The following is a 17955-nucleotide window of genomic DNA, read 5'->3' as shown; positions in this document are numbered from 1 at the left end:
GTAATAACAGTCTCTTTGTCTTCGCTACCACTCTCGACATCAACAACATATTTTTATCAACGCACAATGCGGGTACATATTCTTCTTCTTCTTCTTCGTTCATGGGCTGAAACTCCCACGTTCACTCATGTTTTTGCATGAGTGGGTTTTTACGTGTATGACCGTTTTTACCCCGCCACTGAGGCAGCATACGCCGATTTCGGGGGAAGTATGCTGGGTATTTTCGTGTTTCTATAACCCACCGAACTCTGACATGGATTACAGGATCTGTTCCGTGCGCACTTGGTCTTCTGCTTGCGTTAATACACGAAGGGGGATAAAGCAATAGCAGGTCTGCACATAAGTTGACATATTGTACATATTCAACCAGCGTCCCTTACCAAAGATAGGCGGCACCTTGTTTGGACAAATGTTGTGGAAGGTATGATCAAAGAGAAGGCCAAGTTTCTCTGTCAGGATTGCAACAAACGCCTCGTTGTCCTTGGTGTCCACAAGACGGTCCGAGAACACCCTTGGAGAACAATAAGAAATTCATGGATAGATTTCAACAAAGACAGAAAATACGGTACGTAAAAGGGATAATACATGGATGGATGGATGGATTGTTTAATTGTATAACCAGTGATTTGGTTCTTACAATGGTATAAAAAAAAGAAACTGTACAAAAGCAACATTTCACGTAATCAAATCAAAAGTATATACATGATAATACATGGAAAGAACAAGAAGTAACAATCATATCGTCTCCCCCTGTTGATCTGTGTAACAATTCACAACAGCATTATATACTGGTTTCGAAGAAAGACAGAAAATAAGATACTACTTTAAAAGTCATAAATGGTAAGAACAAGAAATTACTAGCTATGTGTCTCGTTCGGCTTATTTAGGTGAGCATTCAGAACAGCATACTGGGCGTACATTTTTGGGAGTCACACACAGAAGGAACTCGAAGTACAAGAAATGTGTTTTGTTCTGCTTATCACTATCTATAGCTGAACTATCTTTGAATATTCTGCTTATAAATAAACTAAGTAAAAGTCTCATTGAGATTCTTAAAGGTCGACCACAAGTGATGACAAGAGAGGATGAGCTGGGTATAAGAAGTTAGATTTTCAAACTTCTAATACTGGGCCCAACCCATGGCTATCAATCAATACTTATGAATATGTTACCTACCTGAAACTTTCGTGAATCCAGAGACGAGTCATGGTGTGCTTCGTGTCATGGAAGTCCTTGTGGGCTCTCAACAATCCTTGAAACACCTGGAAGGTAAGAAATATCCGGTGTTTTTTTTCTATAATCTTTGAAGTTTCGAGAAAAGAGGGTCGTTGACGCCAAACACGACACGGACGGTATTAAGAAGTAAATTAACGGCTCTTTCTCAAACCCATGAACAAATACATTATTTGTGCATGTTCCTAGTCAGGAATATCTCAACAAAAACACTTGTATTTCCCTCTTGGGTATCACGATCTCTTTTGACGATCCGAGTTCCACACATAATCTACTTGGCATTGAAGACATCTGAAAATATCTGGCAGTAGCAGGTATGCGATAGGGCGTTAGCGCTCGACAAAACGCTGAAATATCTTTCACATTGCTGAAAACATTGCCAATTAAAGTTTCCAAACTTCTCACGGTGGGATAAAGGTGACGCAAAAGACTGCTTTAAACGTCTGAAAATTACCGTAAATTATAATATCATTGCTGCATAAGTGCCGCATAGGATGTCATCATGCCACCATCCCTGCGGTAGCAAACGTTTCGAGCCTATTTACCCCGGAGATGTCCCTGAGGTTAAAGAGGTTTTGGGTCTTGTACCTTTGTGTATGTTTGTAGTCAGGAAACGAAATATTCCTTTTACCCTTTGGGTTAAAACAATCATGTTTTACAATCACAGTTCCAAATATGATCTGATAAGCAAGAGAGACATACACACTCTAGCCTATATCTGACTGAAAATGATCCAGACCATTGCTCACCCTGGAGATGTCCCTGGGATTGAACAGGCAATGGAAATTGTGTAATTGTAGTAAAGAAATCGTGCTGTACCCCTTTGGGTATATAACACGACCTCTTGAAAACCCAGTTCCAAGCTGAATCTTCTAAGCTATACAGAAACACACTCCAACATATACTTTTATCTGACTCAAAACTATTCAGACCAGTACATACCCTGGAGATGTCTCTGAGGTTGAAGAGGTAGTGGATCTTGGTGGGTGTGGGCAGGAAGCGCTGGACGACGGCGTTGTACAGCTCAATGGTGGCCTGTGTCATGATGTCCCCAATGGGCTTCACCTCCTCCTCGAACTCCTGCAGCTTCTGGTTGATCATGCTGCCAAAGATACGCTTGATCTGCGACTCCTGTTCAAAGAAGAAATAAATCCATGCGAAAAACTGTGCAAGATATGCAGAAGCCTGGGCAAAATTGTTTAAAGAAAAATAAAACAGAAAATGACAAACCCTCATCAAAGGACGGAGATGAACACATTCATGTCAACATCGCAGACATGATCGCAAACAAACAAAAAGCTTGATCTGATTACATCAGACAAATTGGCTTTTGTTGCAACCCTCGTTTATAGTCGTCGTTTGCATTACGCGTCCTCGAGACACTGTTATCAATACTAGTCGTCATATTCTTTTAATGATAAATATTGTGTTAGAACCTCTTGAAGTAACAAAGGACGAAATTCAATTCACAGTAGACGCATTTACAGTAGTAAATACAATATGAAGGCAAACTTATGAAAACATAAGGCAGACAGAGGCGAAGTTATGACAGAAGGAGCATCCTTACTGCAGGGAAGGTCATGTTGATGAGGTTGAACCGACTCTGCAGACGGCGTGAGATGACCATACGACCTCCGCCAGGTGGACCCATGGCTGCTATCAGCAGCATGTCCTGCAATTTACACTCATTATAACAATCATGGAAGCAGTTCAACATAAAGCAGACGGGACGTAGACGCATGTTACAATGTAAAATAGTAGCAAGAAGCACACGTTGAAGAAGCAAAGAGAGATGGATATGCATTGTATTCAACAGAGAATTCTGTTTACTTTTTAACAATTGAGTAAACAACAGAAAAGCTGTATTGGAGTCGAAGAAAATCATACACACTAGAGCGACCCGAGGTTCTGATTCACGGCTGTTTTAGTCATCAGAACAAATGCTGGTTAGCCACTGTTTCCTTTTCATTCTTTATTACCTGCCTTGTTCAAAAACATACATACAAGAAGGCTAACATTTCTAGTTAAGTTGGTTTCATGGCAAGTTGCTAAAACATGTGTCTGTGTCAATAATTCCCTGTCAGTTTACCTGGATCTTTTTGACAGTCTGCTTCTGGCGGTCGTACCAGAACCCGTAGTCCAGCCACAGACGCATCAGCTCCAGGGGGGGCTGGGATCCGAACGTGTCTCTGGCAGGCATGTTGAAGTCGTCCATGAAGGTGATGAGCTTCTTGCCGCCCAGGGGAACGTACACGCCCTTTGTGCGCTTCTCCACGCGACTCTCGATGATGGCTTGCACGTTGTTGGATGTGGTCTGGTGATCAAAACAGGTATGTGAAGGTAAACGTAGTCTTTTATCGTTGTTGGTGGTAGGGGGGCGAGATGTTAGAGATCTCAACTACTCTCGGGCCGGCTTTATGAGGGCGGTGCCCATCTCCTCTCCCTTACTGCCTTCGCCTTCCCTGGTCCCGAATAGAGTCAGGTATCTATTTTCAACCGGGTGGACTGGAGAGCGCTCGGAAAAATCGGGTTTTGTATTCGTTCCGGGTGGGGAAGGAAACCTCGACCTCCAGCGTGAGAGGCAAGCGAGCTTATCACTGTGCCACTCCGGCCGTCTTCTCTTGATCGAACGAGATAAAGTGATAAACAAAACGAAAGCACGCCTGTAGAGACATTTTACGCCCATGAAACTGTTCATATAGGAACTGAAGTTTTAGGCAACGACGGTGCCCCAGATGACCATCAGCGGTGTGTCGGTTGTTTCATCACCAATAAGAGCGAAAGCTAAAAAAAAGGGAGTTAATATATAGTTAGTATATATATAAATGATTCATTCGCTTTTGGTTTACCAGCAAGTGGCAGAAAATTCAATCAATCTAAGTTCTTGTTACTAATTGTTTGTCTGCACTTAAAAGACCGTTGGGTCGATATATTTGTGATTGTAACGTATTGTTGTGTCAATAACAAACGTTACAACAACTTACCTTTCTTGGTTTTTTATTCTAAAAATAGTGAGGCCTAGTCAAAGTTGGTGTGTTTTGTTGACTTGCATGGTGCTCAATCGTGTGAGTTCAAAGCTCACGTGCAATTGTTGTTTGACATTCAAACGGAGGTAAGCAAACAGATATTATTGATACCCGTTCTTGGTTGTAGCTGTGAAAAAAAGTATTCAGGTTGGCAGACACTATCAAGAAAATATAATACGTATTTAATTATCTTCCTATGTCTTAAGAGAAACATAGAGAATACTACATGGCTTGCTGTGTCGTACCAGATTTACACGAGTTGTTTTTTTAAATATTGAACTGCGATACTGTACTTACGTGTATTTTACTGAAAATGTCTTGCAGACGAGGCAGCTAAATTGAAGACGCTTGTTTTGGAACCTCAATCTCTTCTAAAGCCTCGTGCAATCTATTACGTCAAAGCAAAGAAACGTCACTCTGAAAGTGTGGCGTGACGTATTAGTTCTAAAGATTCATCGAGGGTAATTAGCGAGCGCAATTTTTGTTTCTATAATGACGTTTGTCTCGGTGACTTTGGCATCATAAGCAGTGGAAAACAGGTCCCTGCCAGACTTGCTTGACATGACCTCATTTACATGATATACACACGTGTGATTTGAACGATTATTATCTCACGGGTGTCTCTCTCACGTATGTAGGATAAAAAGACTTACTATACGCTTAGCTTGTTGTGTGGTCCCAAGTGTTTCTATTGAACTATATGTCACCCTATATCTTCAGAATATAATCTTGTTTAAACCAAATACTTATGTTAAATGGGAATCCTAACGCTATGGAAAAAAATCGAAAGCTTACTTGAGCTGACATATTGACGCTGAGGATGTTGAATGTCTTCCTGTCCAGTCTTCCCAGCGTGCTCTCAGCAACAGATGTCTTCCCTGTTCCCACGGGGCCCACCAGCATCACCGGCTTCTGGTTGTCGATGAGCGAAGACATGAGGAACTGGTAGCGAACCATGTCCACAGTTGGGACAATCTGCTTGAAGAATGGTAGTCTGCAGCGCATAAAAGTCCGTCAAATTATATTCAGTTATAGTAGTCTTGCCCAGTAACCTAGCTAGTATACAAAGTAAACAAACAAAGGCCAAAATGTTTGTGACTGGTTTGAGAATATGAAGGGTACATGAAAGGCAAAGACGTTCTGCGTTTAAGTGCCTACATCTGATTTTTAAGAAACACCTGTGGCTGCAAGCACAGGTATAAGTTGTGCAAAAATAGACAACAGAGCAATACAAACAAACATGTGAATACAATCGAGACTGTTATTTTTCACAGCTGATTATTGCATTCAAACCGAGAAAAAATCAACGTTATGCACACTTCAGCAAGTATCAGTGTTCATTTCTTGGTTGCTGATATTGTTGTCGTTCATGTTTTAACAGATTTTCTAGCTCAAAAGCAAGCATAACCAACTCCAAGGCATTTTCAATCAAGATCAAACAACCCTAACTCACGCAGGATTGTACTTCCAGCCCCCCTTCAGCTTCTCCTCCCAGTGGACCCAGGCCTTGTTCTTGGGGTCCACAAAGTACTCGTACACCGTGTCCTTGTTAGGGAACGTGCCCTCCATCTCGCGGATGTAGTTGTCGATCTTCTTGCGCCCGTCCTCGTCCACCGAGCAGCAGACGGACCAGAACATGCAGTACTGGAACCATAGCTCCGTCATGCGGACAAAGTTTTCTGTGTCTGCTGGGTCCACCTGGAACAGGAACGACTCTCATGTTTTGTCGTGGTATTGGTTATAGCATCAATTAGCACAGTCGTGTAACACTCTATTTCACCAAACAAACACAACACTGACAATCAAACCATTTCGCGATAAAAGCAAAAACCAATGTTGACAGTTATCCAGCGCTCAACAATATACATACTTTTTTGTTGGTTAGTTCTTAATTGTTTCAATGATAATCTCAGCACCAACAGACTATTACGTTTTAGTTATGGGCAAGAAAGAGAGAAAATGAAAGTTTTACGCCCTCACGGCAAAGCCATTAGGGGCATGTTACACGGGAAAACCCGGCTTTGTATGAAAATAAAAAATAAAAATGCGGGGGGGGGGGGGGGGGGGATGTAGACAGCTGGCTGCAAGCTGCTAGAGGAGATCTGAAATGGGCTAGGGACCGGGTTGGGTCGTCTTGGGTCAGTGCTGAAATGGTTACTTTTTTGGCTGTTGGCCGAACGGACACCCGGGTTTCATATTTTTGCATGCATGTATTCGTGTTTCCAAGGCCTGAGGCTTTCGCTGTGACCCTGGGATCTTTATCGTGCGCATGCGTGCACACGGGGGTGTTCGGACAAGAAGTTTGACATGTTTATGGTAAGTTGTTATCTTCAACGAAAAGTAAAGACGTTTATTCGTTTTGTCATTCAAAAAAAGAAATTCCTCTTTTAGTGGTTCGTTATTTTGGCAAACGATCAATGAATTCGAAGGTGTGTGCTTTTTCAGAAAAGACTCACCCCGTTGTCAATGGTACCCAGAACATCAAAGAGTCTGCACAAGGAAGCCACTCCGTTGAGTTCTGCGATAGGAATGAGCTGCTTGCAGTTTGTCTTGATGAAGTCCAGTATCTTGACCATGTACTTGTCAAACAACCGTCGTAGTTCTTCCACCAGTCCCTAAGAAAACAAAGATCAACAATCATTGACTATTAATGGAAAGGATACTTTTCGATGAGCTAGCAGCAAAAAAATTATTGTATTTCATACTCGGAATATCTCAACAATACATCAGAACAGTCTCACTGAAATGGTCCTTGTCAATTGAGCAACAGTAGTCATTGACTGCTCCCCCCCCCCCCCCCACTCCTTTTTCTTACACACCTCAAACGGTCATCTCAGAAATTTCATGGTCCGTTTCGTTTAAATTTGTCCGTGAGAGATTCATTAATCTGTGAGCAAATAAAGGGATAAAAGCTTTGAAAGTGCTGTAAATATTTTAACTATAAGATACGTGCTTGAGTACAAATCCTTAATGTCAGATATTGTATGATTATGTCGTTCCGAATTCACGGAATCAGCAACATGTTTGCCCATTTTGTTTATATATATGTCACGATAATTAAATTGAATGAAGTTGTGTTTAAACCAAATACTTTAACAATAAGCATGAAAAATGTGTTTGCCATACCTTGACTTTCTGCTTGGTCTCCAGCCACGACTCCACATAGGGCCTCCATCCGAGGTCCACGTAGTCGTTGTAGACCATGCCACACCTGGACACGGTAGCCGGCGAGGCAACAGCCAGGTCCTCGACCTCAAAGAGCAGCGACACCTGTTCCGGCATGTTGATGCGCTCTCCATTGATGAGTGTGAGGATCTTGTTGTCGTCCATCACGGAGTTCATGCTCTCGATCCACAGCGTGTCCACTGGCCCGTCAAACACGATCCACTTCTCTTCGGGCTTTTCGTCTGTGGGACGAAAAATGATGGTTTATGTTTTAGGGTTCTTGTTGGAAATGTTTAAGCAGAATGTTGGAATTTTACAATGCGACGCTGTTTATGGTATGAAGCAACATCAGCATAATTTCATTAATTCTAAGGCTTAACTGATGCTATGTATTTTTTGTATTTAAAAAAACACCAAGTTAATCTAATTTCATGTTGGCAGTACTGTTTTTTTACCTTTGGTTTTTACTGAATAGGTGTCAACTTTTTTTTTAACTGTACATGTATGCTGGGTGCAGTGCACGATGGCCCGTTGTTTCTCAGACACTACGGTATCAGCAGACAAAGTTAGTTCAACACTGCACAGACAATACGAAGTGAAAATTATCCCATGGTTTTCCAACACTATAATTTTACTCTTCGAAGTAAATCTTTTAGATTGTTACCTCCTGCACTTGGCTACTACAGGGTAAACTTACCAGCACACGTCTGCCTCCTGCACTTGGCTACTACAGGGTAAACTTACCAGCACACGTCTGCCTCATGACACTGGAGAGAACACCGTCAGTCCATTCATTGGTGTTGAGGTCAAACTCCCCGTACAGCTCTCCCAGTGATAGAGCCTTGGGGTTCAACGGGAAGTCCTAGAAAACATTAAATACTAGATAAAGTGTTGAAAAAAACACAGCAATATCCTCCTCTTGTCAGCTCACAATAGAATGCCAGGTAGCGAAAAGATGTCGACTTCAAAAGACCATATAATGATTCAGGTTAAACCAAAAAAAGGTTTATAAAGGCATCATTACATTTGCGCTCAGCCCTCAACAGCCTAGCCAAACACCTCTTGTAAAAGAGAACCTCTGAAATCTTTAAGACCAAGCCAATAAAAACGCAACTTAGAAAAGCATGTGTGCAATCGACAAGAAAAACGTGCATAAGTGCATATTATATTGTGTGCTATATCGATGGCCGCATAGATAGCACGGTAGGTCGAGAGTTGGCTATCAGTTTGTATATGGCTATTACCGCAATTTTAATAAAAGGTCAGCAAAAGGCACGAGCAACTCCATCCTCACCTTGACAGCCTGGTAGTTGAGATCGCCGTCACGGTTGAGTTGCGTCATGGCTGCCTGCAGCACGCGCCACGTGACGGTCTTGGCTGCCTGGGTCTGACCCACGATCATCACGGAGTGGCGAGACGTCTTGGTTTCGTACAGCTGGATCACCTTGGTCACAGCGTTGACGTTCACTTGCAGGGCGTGTGCGCGCAGTTCTGATTCAATGGCTGTTTTCAGCTGTACGGAAGGATAAAACAATTAACAGTTGAAAATGTCAAGGAAAACAGTAAAATACTCATGCATTCTTTGGACACGTTATTCAAAATGTCGGATAATTGTCGCCAAAAGTAATTTACTGCAGAGAATAGAATAAAACAACAGTATAATATTTCAAAGAAAAAAAAAGAAGAAAAAAATTGTTCTCGGCTTTTCCAAAATTCCTGAAGAATTACCGGAAAAGTACAGAATACTTACATGGAAAAATGTTCGACAACAAGCAACAAAATAAACAGGCTTCAAAAAGACAAACTGCATACCGCACTGAACATATTGTGAGACTAGATAGAACAATCTGACCGCCAAGACAGTTTAATAACACCTTTTTGATACCATCACCAGGAAGATATCAAACACCGATTATAGACAAACCAGAACACCTTCCCTCTCTTTATGCCCAACATACACTGACTAACTTGGCATTCCTGTGAATATTGCAATTGGTGTGTTGGTATAGTTTCTGAGAAGAAACATAAAAATAAGAGGCATGAAAACATACCTCAGAGTAGTCAATGAGCGGTGTCTCCACGCCGGGGAAAAGGTCAGACATGATGGCGTTGAACAAAGGCAGATCCACTGACGTCAGCTTTGCGACGTTCATGTCTTTCATTGACAGCAGCAAGATCTGAAAAAAGAAAACATTATTTGTTCCTATAAAGTACCAAACCAAAAGTAGAGATAGAATGCTACAGAGTAACAGTACAACTAAATATCAACAGTCTGTCGCGTAATGTTTAAATACTACTTGCACTGTGAATTCGCAAGCGTTCGTGCGTGCACAATTAGTGGCGTTCGAGTAAACAAGTATAAATACCTGTGTTTGCAATAAAATAATGTAGAGCCACTGTGGGTTGTAGCTGGATCAGTGAGCTTTTGGCTCTTGGTTCTGCTTTGATTTATTCGAATGTATAAGTGCGCTTCAAAATTATCCAGACACACATGCTCTCAGATAAATCAAGAGATAGCGTATCAAATGTTAATTGATTTCTAGCACAGGTACATGTCCTTCATTTTGCAACGTGCCTGTGACAGGCCGCCTCGACAGCCTAATGTGTTCAACTGGGTGTTCAACTGCACTTCCTATTCAACCTACAAGAAAGAAATGTTTCATGTCATGTATTTTGAATACAATTTTGATTACAGCAAGACAGAGAACCAAGATCTACTTTAAGCCCAAGTCAAAATAAAGAGCAAAAAGGCGGCCTACCTCTTCGTCGGCCATGTGAGGGTTGCCCCGTTTCTTCCTGCCAGCGTATCTCAGCACAGACACCAGGGCGCGCAAACCGAAGTCGTAGTGGTCTTGTTTGGACAGCTGCTGCATGGCCAGGGAGTACAGCGTGAACACTTTCTTCGCCAGCAGCTGCACATATTTACAAGCAATCATTTGAGCAACATCGCCAGAGAGTACAGCGCGAACACTTTCTTCGACAGCAGCTGCACACATTTACAAGCAATCATTTGAGCACAGCGCGAACACCTTCTTCGCCAGTAGCTGAAAACACATTGTACAAGCAATCATTTGAGCAAATTTAATGCAGAAACTATCTGACAGTGGGTAGTATCTATAGCTCAAGGATCAAAGTTACGTTTATTAAACAAAGACACGTACATGTTTTTGTTCCAGTCTAAACAGAAGAAGTCAGCGACCGTCTGACAAAACTTTGATGAAGAATTTACCAACATTGCTTGCTGTTGTGTTTTCTGTTTGTTTTGATCTCAACAGTCCGACAGAAACTTGTGGCAGGCGGGCGTACTCAATTTTCAATTTCGCTCTCAGCACTGTTACGAAATTAAGTGCATGTCATTGTGACCTGACCTTGGTGTTTCCGAAGCCTTCAGCAAAGAGGATGATCTCAGCGATGAGGTTCGAGTCAGGCACCACCATGGCAATGGGACGGAACATGGACTTCAGGTTGTCAGGCAGCTCTGTTCTGCCAGCGTAGCCTAAATAACAAGAAGTACACATTTTACACTTTGCATCTAGGGGGTGATACATAAATAGACAAATTTAATTTTACTTGTCCCGAGTTTGTTCGGCATGAAAATAGTGAAGCAGTCAATTGACTATCATGCAGAATGCATCAAGACAGTAGAATGCTAGCTAGGCTACCTGTTTTCACTGAGAACAAACTTCACAAACAAAGCTGTACATTTTCATATTTAAATTATGTCAATGTGTTGTGATAATTTAAGGTCTGTAATACGCAGGTTTGCAAAAAAAAGCACTAAAATAGGTTGAGTTCACCCAGATAGACCATCACCGCTGCATGTGCTGTTTTGGCTTCAGCGACTTGTTTCAGTCAAAGATCCTAATTCCTACTGAAGACCCCAAACCCATTTACATCACCCATCAACTTTACCAGGGTTCATGGTGATGAAGATCCCACAGGACCAGATGAGGTCGATGTCTCGGCCCTCAAAGGAGAAGCGGTCAGAGTTGGCGGCCAGGGCACTGAGGATGGACAGAATCTGCTGAGCCACCACGGACAGCACCTCAATGTTGATACGGTTGAACTCGTCAAAGCAACCCCACGCTCCAGTCTGAGGGAGAAAATGACCGAGTCATTGGACTAAACAAAAAAACGGATTAGAAAGCTATATATAGGACTCAACTTGAGTTTCCCCCTTCGTCTGAATTGCGTGCACACACACAAATCAACACATTCACGGAACAAATTTGCTGACACAAAAAAGATGTAAGTCATACATGAATTTTAATGTCTGGAACGGTTTTTCTTGGGTTTTGAGTTTCAAATGAGTGTCCTTCACGTAAACATATACTAAAACGAGCTAGAAAAAAGTCATCGTGGAAGGGAAAAGTCGATAGAGAGGCCAAAAACTGTCTATTTTAGGATACACAAAGCACACTCAGTAAGTTACCGCCCCCATATTATTCTGCCAACGACATTGGCGTCCCTCCCCCTCCTAACAACACAGCTGTGGCAGCTTTAAACAATACAAACAATTTCCAGAGCGTCAAACAAGACAAACAATCTCGCACTCACCTGAGCAAGACCAGAAAACATCCGTCCCATGGACTTATAGTCCAGACCTTCCGAGCAGTTGACGACGATGACATACATGCCCAGAGCTTTTCCCAGGTCCTTGGTAGTCTCTGTCTTCCCTGTACCTGCGGGTCCCTTGGGGCTTCCCCCGCGGTGAAGGTGAAGAGCGGTGGTCAAGGTCATGTAGCAGCGGTCAGTGAGAGGAGTGATGACCAAGCGGCCAGAGTTGCCCAGGTACTCATAGCCGTACTGGAACTGCGTGTTGGTTTGTCTCACGATGCAGTCGTCGTACTCCTGAAAGAAAGAAAAGTTGTAACTTCAAATAATCTGTAAATGTAATGATGCCACCAGCGGCAAGTGAATGTTCTAACTGCACGTAATCTACTTATTCTAAAGCAAATCTTGGGTACTAAAGAAGTCATCTTCTAAGGAATGCATTTTAGTCAATGAGTTAAAAAGTTGAGAATTCAAGGAATACACTTCAAGAATAATGTTCTGCTTGGGAACGGTTGGGTGATAGATACAACAGATCAGTCCCCTTTCACAGGACAAGAACATGCATTGCCGCAATATGTAGGTATCGTCTGACTACACATCGAAATTGGGGTAATTTGAACATACGGTGAAACGTTATTTCCTAACAGTCCAATCGAGACACATGAAATCACTGACCTTGTCCCAGTAGACACGAAGCTGGCTCAGCCAGTCAAAGGCGTTGACGTCGTTACAGCCCGCTTTGGTCAGCTTCTCGATGATGTCGCGGGCGTGCACCTCGATGGTCACCAAGGCAACGATCTTGGCGCGCTGCAGCTTGGTGAGGTTGCCGCGGATGGCCTCTGATAACTTGTGCAGCATAACGACCTGCTTCTTCTTGAGACTCTTGAGGGGTTTCTTGTCGCCCCGTTCCTTGCAGGACATCAGCGCCTTGGTCACATCTAGCGTCCATTGGATCTGGCTGGCCGTGATGCACATCTAAAACAGTTTACATAGCAATGTCATTCAAATCTGGTGTGGAAAATCAATGGTGAGCCTCTAGGTTGTTCTGAGTTCAAGCTTCATCTTTTAAGTCCCTTATCTTTGATTTTTGCAAATATCTGACGATTCTAATAGAGATTGAGTATATCTGATAGGCGAAAGTAAAGGAAGCAAATGTGGGCGTTACCTTAATGTTTCAGATCTTATATTTCTCAGACGAATCATGCTCTTGTCCGACATTGAAACTTCACCAAATCTAAACGGATATAATTTGCCAGGAGCTGATTCTGTAACTCATTTTGAAAGTACGTATTCAATCCCTCCCACAAGCTGATTAGTTATACTAAATGTCTCACCTGTCCTGGCCAGTCTTTGAGCCACTTGTCACGCTTGGTCAGACTCTTCTTGAGCGCAAAGCGGCAGGTCTTCAGGATCTCCTTCAGTGTCCACCTCATCGTCTTCTCCACGTCTGTCAGCCAGGCCTGACGACCACAGAGAGACACAATCATGTTTAATTACATGTAGCTCATTTGAGACCCTCTGGTGCTTGAATGTTTCCCATTATTGTTTAAACTGTTTAGTTTTGTTCCGTATTGCTCTCAAAATCAATTCAAGGAAATCAGACCATTATGATTTTGTAAGTGAAATAATTGTTGCGGCTTGGATGCAGTTTTTTTCTTCATAATGACTACCGGTCCTTACAAACAGCAGTGTTACACTCCTCAGCAAGGCCTCACAGCCAGCTGTATCACTACTTTTCAACAAAAAATGTCTTTCCAATGAATATTTCACACATACAAACGACGGTTGTCAGCTGAATTTCAGGTGAATGATTACCCGGTGACCCAGTAGTGCGTTAGGCCTGATAAAGGGAAGGGTTTGCTGTGATATTTAGTAGTCTTTGTAAAGACGCATGACAACGCATGGCAACAGGGGAGGGCATCTATGCTGCTGCTGTTGATATTGTTAATACTGTTGATTTATAAAAGTGACACACTGACCTCGACTGGCCCCTCATTGGTGAGCTCTTTAGAAAATTCCACGTATTCTCCTTCCACGGAGTACATTCCCAGAAACTCCCACCTGTTTGCAACGTTCGTCTGAAAAATGAAAATACAAGTCATAGAACATTGACTGGCCAATTGCACAGTGTTCAGGGAATACCTCGCACATTGGTACCACTGAAAGAAGAATTATGAAGACTCAGTGTCATTTACAACCGAAACATGAGCTAGGAGTACAACTGGCTGTGTGTGTGTGTGTGTGTGTGTGTGTGTGTGTGTGTGTGTGTGTGTATGTGTGTGTGTGTGTGTGTGTGTGTGTGTGTGTGTGTTTGCTCGCGCGTACTTGTGTGTCTGTTTGTGCGTTTGTGTGTGTGTGTGTGTGTGTGTGTGTGTGTGTGTGTGTGTGTGTGTGTGTGTGTGTGTGTGTGTGTCTGTATGTCGGCACTAACCCTGTTCATCTTGAGGGACTTGATGTTGTCGAAGCACTTCTTGAGGTGGGGCTGAACGGCCTCGGGGTTCTTAGACTGACCCAGGATCTCCAGGAGGTCGTCGTTCGACAGGAAGTAGAATCGTGGGAAGACCTGGCGCTTGGTCTCCAGGAACATGTCCAGAGACTTCTGGATGTCCTCCAGCTTGTAGTTCATGGCGTTCAGCTGGTCCATCATACCTGTGGTCAACAACAAGTGAAAGTTGTCTTCTTGTTTAATATCAATTTCAATGTCAAATTCTTTGAAAAAAGCTCCTCGAACTGTTTCTTTCTTTTCTTCTTTTTGTAATATTGTTGTACTGAGGCATCCTGAACTCAGGTCAAAATGAGTTCGGCTCATTCTCTCCCTGACAGGATGCCTTGAGTTTCCTTGTCTGGCAAGGAAACCGATTTATTTTTTATTTTTACATATTTAGAGCTTTTTGTAATGTATTATTGATATAAGCAGATTCGCGATCGTCGATAATGATTTTTCATGGTGTTTTGTAATTTTTAAATTACAAAGGAATTGATTTGTAAGACAGTTTCAAGGGAGCTATTTTTTCGCGGCTGTATTTACTGTGCAAACAACTCTAAATATGGCAAAAGTGTCACGTGATAATCAACCGTTTGGTTTCGGCGTTAGCTGAAGCAGACGATTTTTTCTGTAGTGATGCAACCATATATTACGGTCTCCTTCCGGCAGCAGTCCCAAAATTTCGACTTGTTTTGACCTTAGAACGATGTCTTTATCATAACTGTGAAGAACAGAACGGAGATCACTGTCGAAGTCGGCCAATCTGCAATCATTTTCGTCTCGCGAACACTGATCTCAAATGTAGATCAGTGCTCGCGAAAAACATATGGGAGATCAGGGGCGGACGAGGGGGGGGGGGGGTTCCGGAACCCCCCCACCCCCCCAGCCAAAAAATAAAAATATTTTTGTGGTTTTTTGGGGGTTGAGTTTCAAATGTTGGGGTCTTAATCAGTGACAAAATCTGCTGCCTGAAACTGGTAATGATCATCCTCAGAATGCACCAGATTGCACCATTTTGCATCCTTTTTTTCAAAATTTTCCGGGGGGGGTATGCCCCCGGACCCCCCTAGCAAGCTAGGCGCTTCGCGCCTTCACACCCATATCTTCACAATATACTTTTGGAAACCCCCCCATAAAATGAACTGATCCGCCCCTGGAGATAACTCTGTATTCCTAGTTTTGATAGATTTGCGTAGGACTGTCGCGTCCGGTCAGGGAGAGAATGAGCCGAACTCATTTTGACCTGAGTTCAGGATGGTACTGAGGAGTATGAAGCCTTGTCATAACACATGGACACGTGCTGTTATGTGGCCAAGCTGATTTGTTGAATATGTGAGAAACAGCACATTTAACTTATGAATCAAAAAATAAATATCTTTAGCATTTACACTTGGTGACTTCCTGAAAAATACTTCAAAAAGATCCAAACATTAAAACTGACAATCTCTATAAAACACACTCATAAAATGTAACAAATCTCTGAACATGATATGTCAAAAATAAAAAAATTCTCGTGATTTGTACATTGTTGCTCCCTTGTATTTTTGACCAAAATATGACATTTGACACAAATATCGACAGTCATTGTTCAATTCGATTGTTTGGATCTGTGTACAATGTCATATTTTGGTCAAATAACGAATATTATTTCAAATCCTACCAGGATGCCGGGAGCCCCTCAGTGCATTCTTCACTCCGTCCAGTCGAGTCATGACCTCCTTCCATCCGTCGTTCACACTGTCAAACTGGGCTGACTCTGCTGGAAGCTGCTTCCGGATGTCTTCGCCGAAGAAGATATTCTGTTTGTAAAACAGATTTAGAAACAATGAGTATAACATGATCTGAAGAAGTGAAAGTGAGCTGTTTCAAAATGTGTTCAATACTTGTAATAAGGACAACCTGCCGTAAAAGGCAATCCTTAATGCACTCGTTTCATGATAATATTTGATAACGACCAAATCTCTCTCTCTCTCTCTCTCTCTCTCTCTCTCTCTCTCTCTCTCTCTCTCTCTCTCTCTCTCTCTCTCTCTCTCTCTTTTTTCTCTCTCTCGGCGGATTCCGTCCATCAACCAGTGTTAGTGTCGAAGACAAGCCCCCCCCCCCCCCCCCCAAAAAAAAAATACAACAAAACTGTAAGTAAAAATAACATTATCCTAAATAAAATAAAAATTACCTCCAGATACAGCCACTGTCTCTGTACTTGAAGCAGCATCTCAGTGACTTCCAGAATGAGCGACAGAGTTCTCTCCCATCGGTCCACGTCATGTTCAAAAGCCTTGACGAAACGAGACGCCTTCATGGTGGACAGTTTCACCTGGTTCTCTTCCAGGCCGGTGAAAACGTCCTCTGTACTCCTACAAGGTAATACAAATAGATTTGTTTTTAAATAACAAGAAAGGGACATGTACCTTTAAATCATAAACAAAACAAAACATTCACAAGAATGTCGACCTAATCGTCTGTGTAGGCTACTGGAGAGACATGTATAGGCTTACAAATAGTATAAAACAATTAAAAGAAAACAAAATTTGATCAGTAATGAGTTTATTCCTCGATAGCAAGATATCAAAACAAGGAAAAGAAAAAGAATTTTGATCAGTAATGCGTTGATTCTTCGGTATATCGAGAAAACTAGAGTTACTCAGTGATCATGGGCATTTTGTGAAACCGGAGCAAGTATATCTAAATAAATGCATAGATTATTAACTTTTTTGCTGTGTCAGAGCGGAGACAAACATGACAGCTGGAAATTGTTTCCAACCCACCTGAGTTTGAAGTGTCCCTTGTCTTTGTAGGGAGCGATGTCAAAGTCCGTGACTTCCCAGGTCTGGTTGATGGCTTCCAGACCCTGTAGTATGTGCAAGAAATAAATTAACACGCGCACTTATATACACACACACACACACACACACACACACACACACACACACACACACGCGCGCGCACGCGCACACACACACACACACACACACACACACACACACACACACACACACACACACACACACACACACATTGTTTACTGCTAACAGTGTATACAGCAGGTGGGTTTGTTCTTTATATTTGAACACAGTTGCACAAACGTTGACATTTTTAATATGTTTATGAAAGTATTTATGATACAGCCTAAAATGAAGCAAGTACAATCGGACTCGGTAATCCCGTGTGAACAGCTCTAACAATGTTTGATTTGAAAGAAGGGAGAAAGTTTTTGTTCCATTCACTTGCCTCTTCAATCTCCAACTCCTTTGTGGCTGCCCCCGAGATGTCGTGGATCTGTTCAGCGAACTGGTCAAAGCCGTACTCGATGATACGCTCCAGCGTGAAGTCATCCGACTCGGGCTCGTACTGCCGCTGCATCTCTGTCTGTAGTGTACACGATAGACATCTCAACATGATTCACTGAGGATAGGATTGCTGGAGATTTTATTCATTGAGAATAGGATTGACTGAGATCGCTTTCTGTATGGTCGGGGCAGACATCTCAAAAAG

General features: G+C 42.4%; 1 protein-coding gene across 2 annotated transcripts in view; it reads right to left on the bottom strand.

Moving 5' to 3' along the window:
* LOC138964781 (dynein axonemal heavy chain 2-like) overlaps positions 1 to 17955 on the bottom strand; it is an 81094-nt gene that overhangs the window by 38877 nt on the left and 24262 nt on the right. For both annotated transcript variants that reach the window (XM_070336824.1, XM_070336823.1), the window contains 24 exons: positions 17692 to 17829; positions 17229 to 17311; positions 16637 to 16817; positions 16124 to 16262; positions 14410 to 14627; positions 13958 to 14056; positions 13313 to 13438; positions 12654 to 12953; positions 11982 to 12275; positions 11337 to 11517; positions 10793 to 10920; positions 10184 to 10336; positions 9476 to 9601; positions 8719 to 8937; positions 8169 to 8286; positions 7386 to 7666; positions 6716 to 6874; positions 5713 to 5957; positions 5055 to 5253; positions 3323 to 3547; positions 2801 to 2905; positions 2176 to 2364; positions 1177 to 1262; positions 381 to 511 (listed from right to left, as the gene is read on the bottom strand). In XM_070336824.1, the coding sequence (XP_070192925.1) occupies positions 381 to 511; positions 1177 to 1262; positions 2176 to 2364; positions 2801 to 2905; positions 3323 to 3547; positions 5055 to 5253; positions 5713 to 5957; positions 6716 to 6874; positions 7386 to 7666; positions 8169 to 8286; positions 8719 to 8937; positions 9476 to 9601; positions 10184 to 10336; positions 10793 to 10920; positions 11337 to 11517; positions 11982 to 12275; positions 12654 to 12953; positions 13313 to 13438; positions 13958 to 14056; positions 14410 to 14627; positions 16124 to 16262; positions 16637 to 16817; positions 17229 to 17311; positions 17692 to 17829 (4123 nt within the window). The remainder of the gene's footprint in view (positions 1 to 380; positions 512 to 1176; positions 1263 to 2175; positions 2365 to 2800; positions 2906 to 3322; positions 3548 to 5054; positions 5254 to 5712; positions 5958 to 6715; positions 6875 to 7385; positions 7667 to 8168; positions 8287 to 8718; positions 8938 to 9475; positions 9602 to 10183; positions 10337 to 10792; positions 10921 to 11336; positions 11518 to 11981; positions 12276 to 12653; positions 12954 to 13312; positions 13439 to 13957; positions 14057 to 14409; positions 14628 to 16123; positions 16263 to 16636; positions 16818 to 17228; positions 17312 to 17691; positions 17830 to 17955) is intronic.

The sequence above is a fragment of the Littorina saxatilis genome, linkage group LG4 (assembly GCF_037325665.1).
Source record: "Littorina saxatilis isolate snail1 linkage group LG4, US_GU_Lsax_2.0, whole genome shotgun sequence".
NCBI lineage: Eukaryota > Metazoa > Mollusca > Gastropoda > Littorinimorpha > Littorinidae > Littorina > Littorina saxatilis.
The sequence above is the reverse complement of the archived record's forward strand: the minus strand, read 5'-3'. Positions and strand labels throughout refer to the sequence as shown.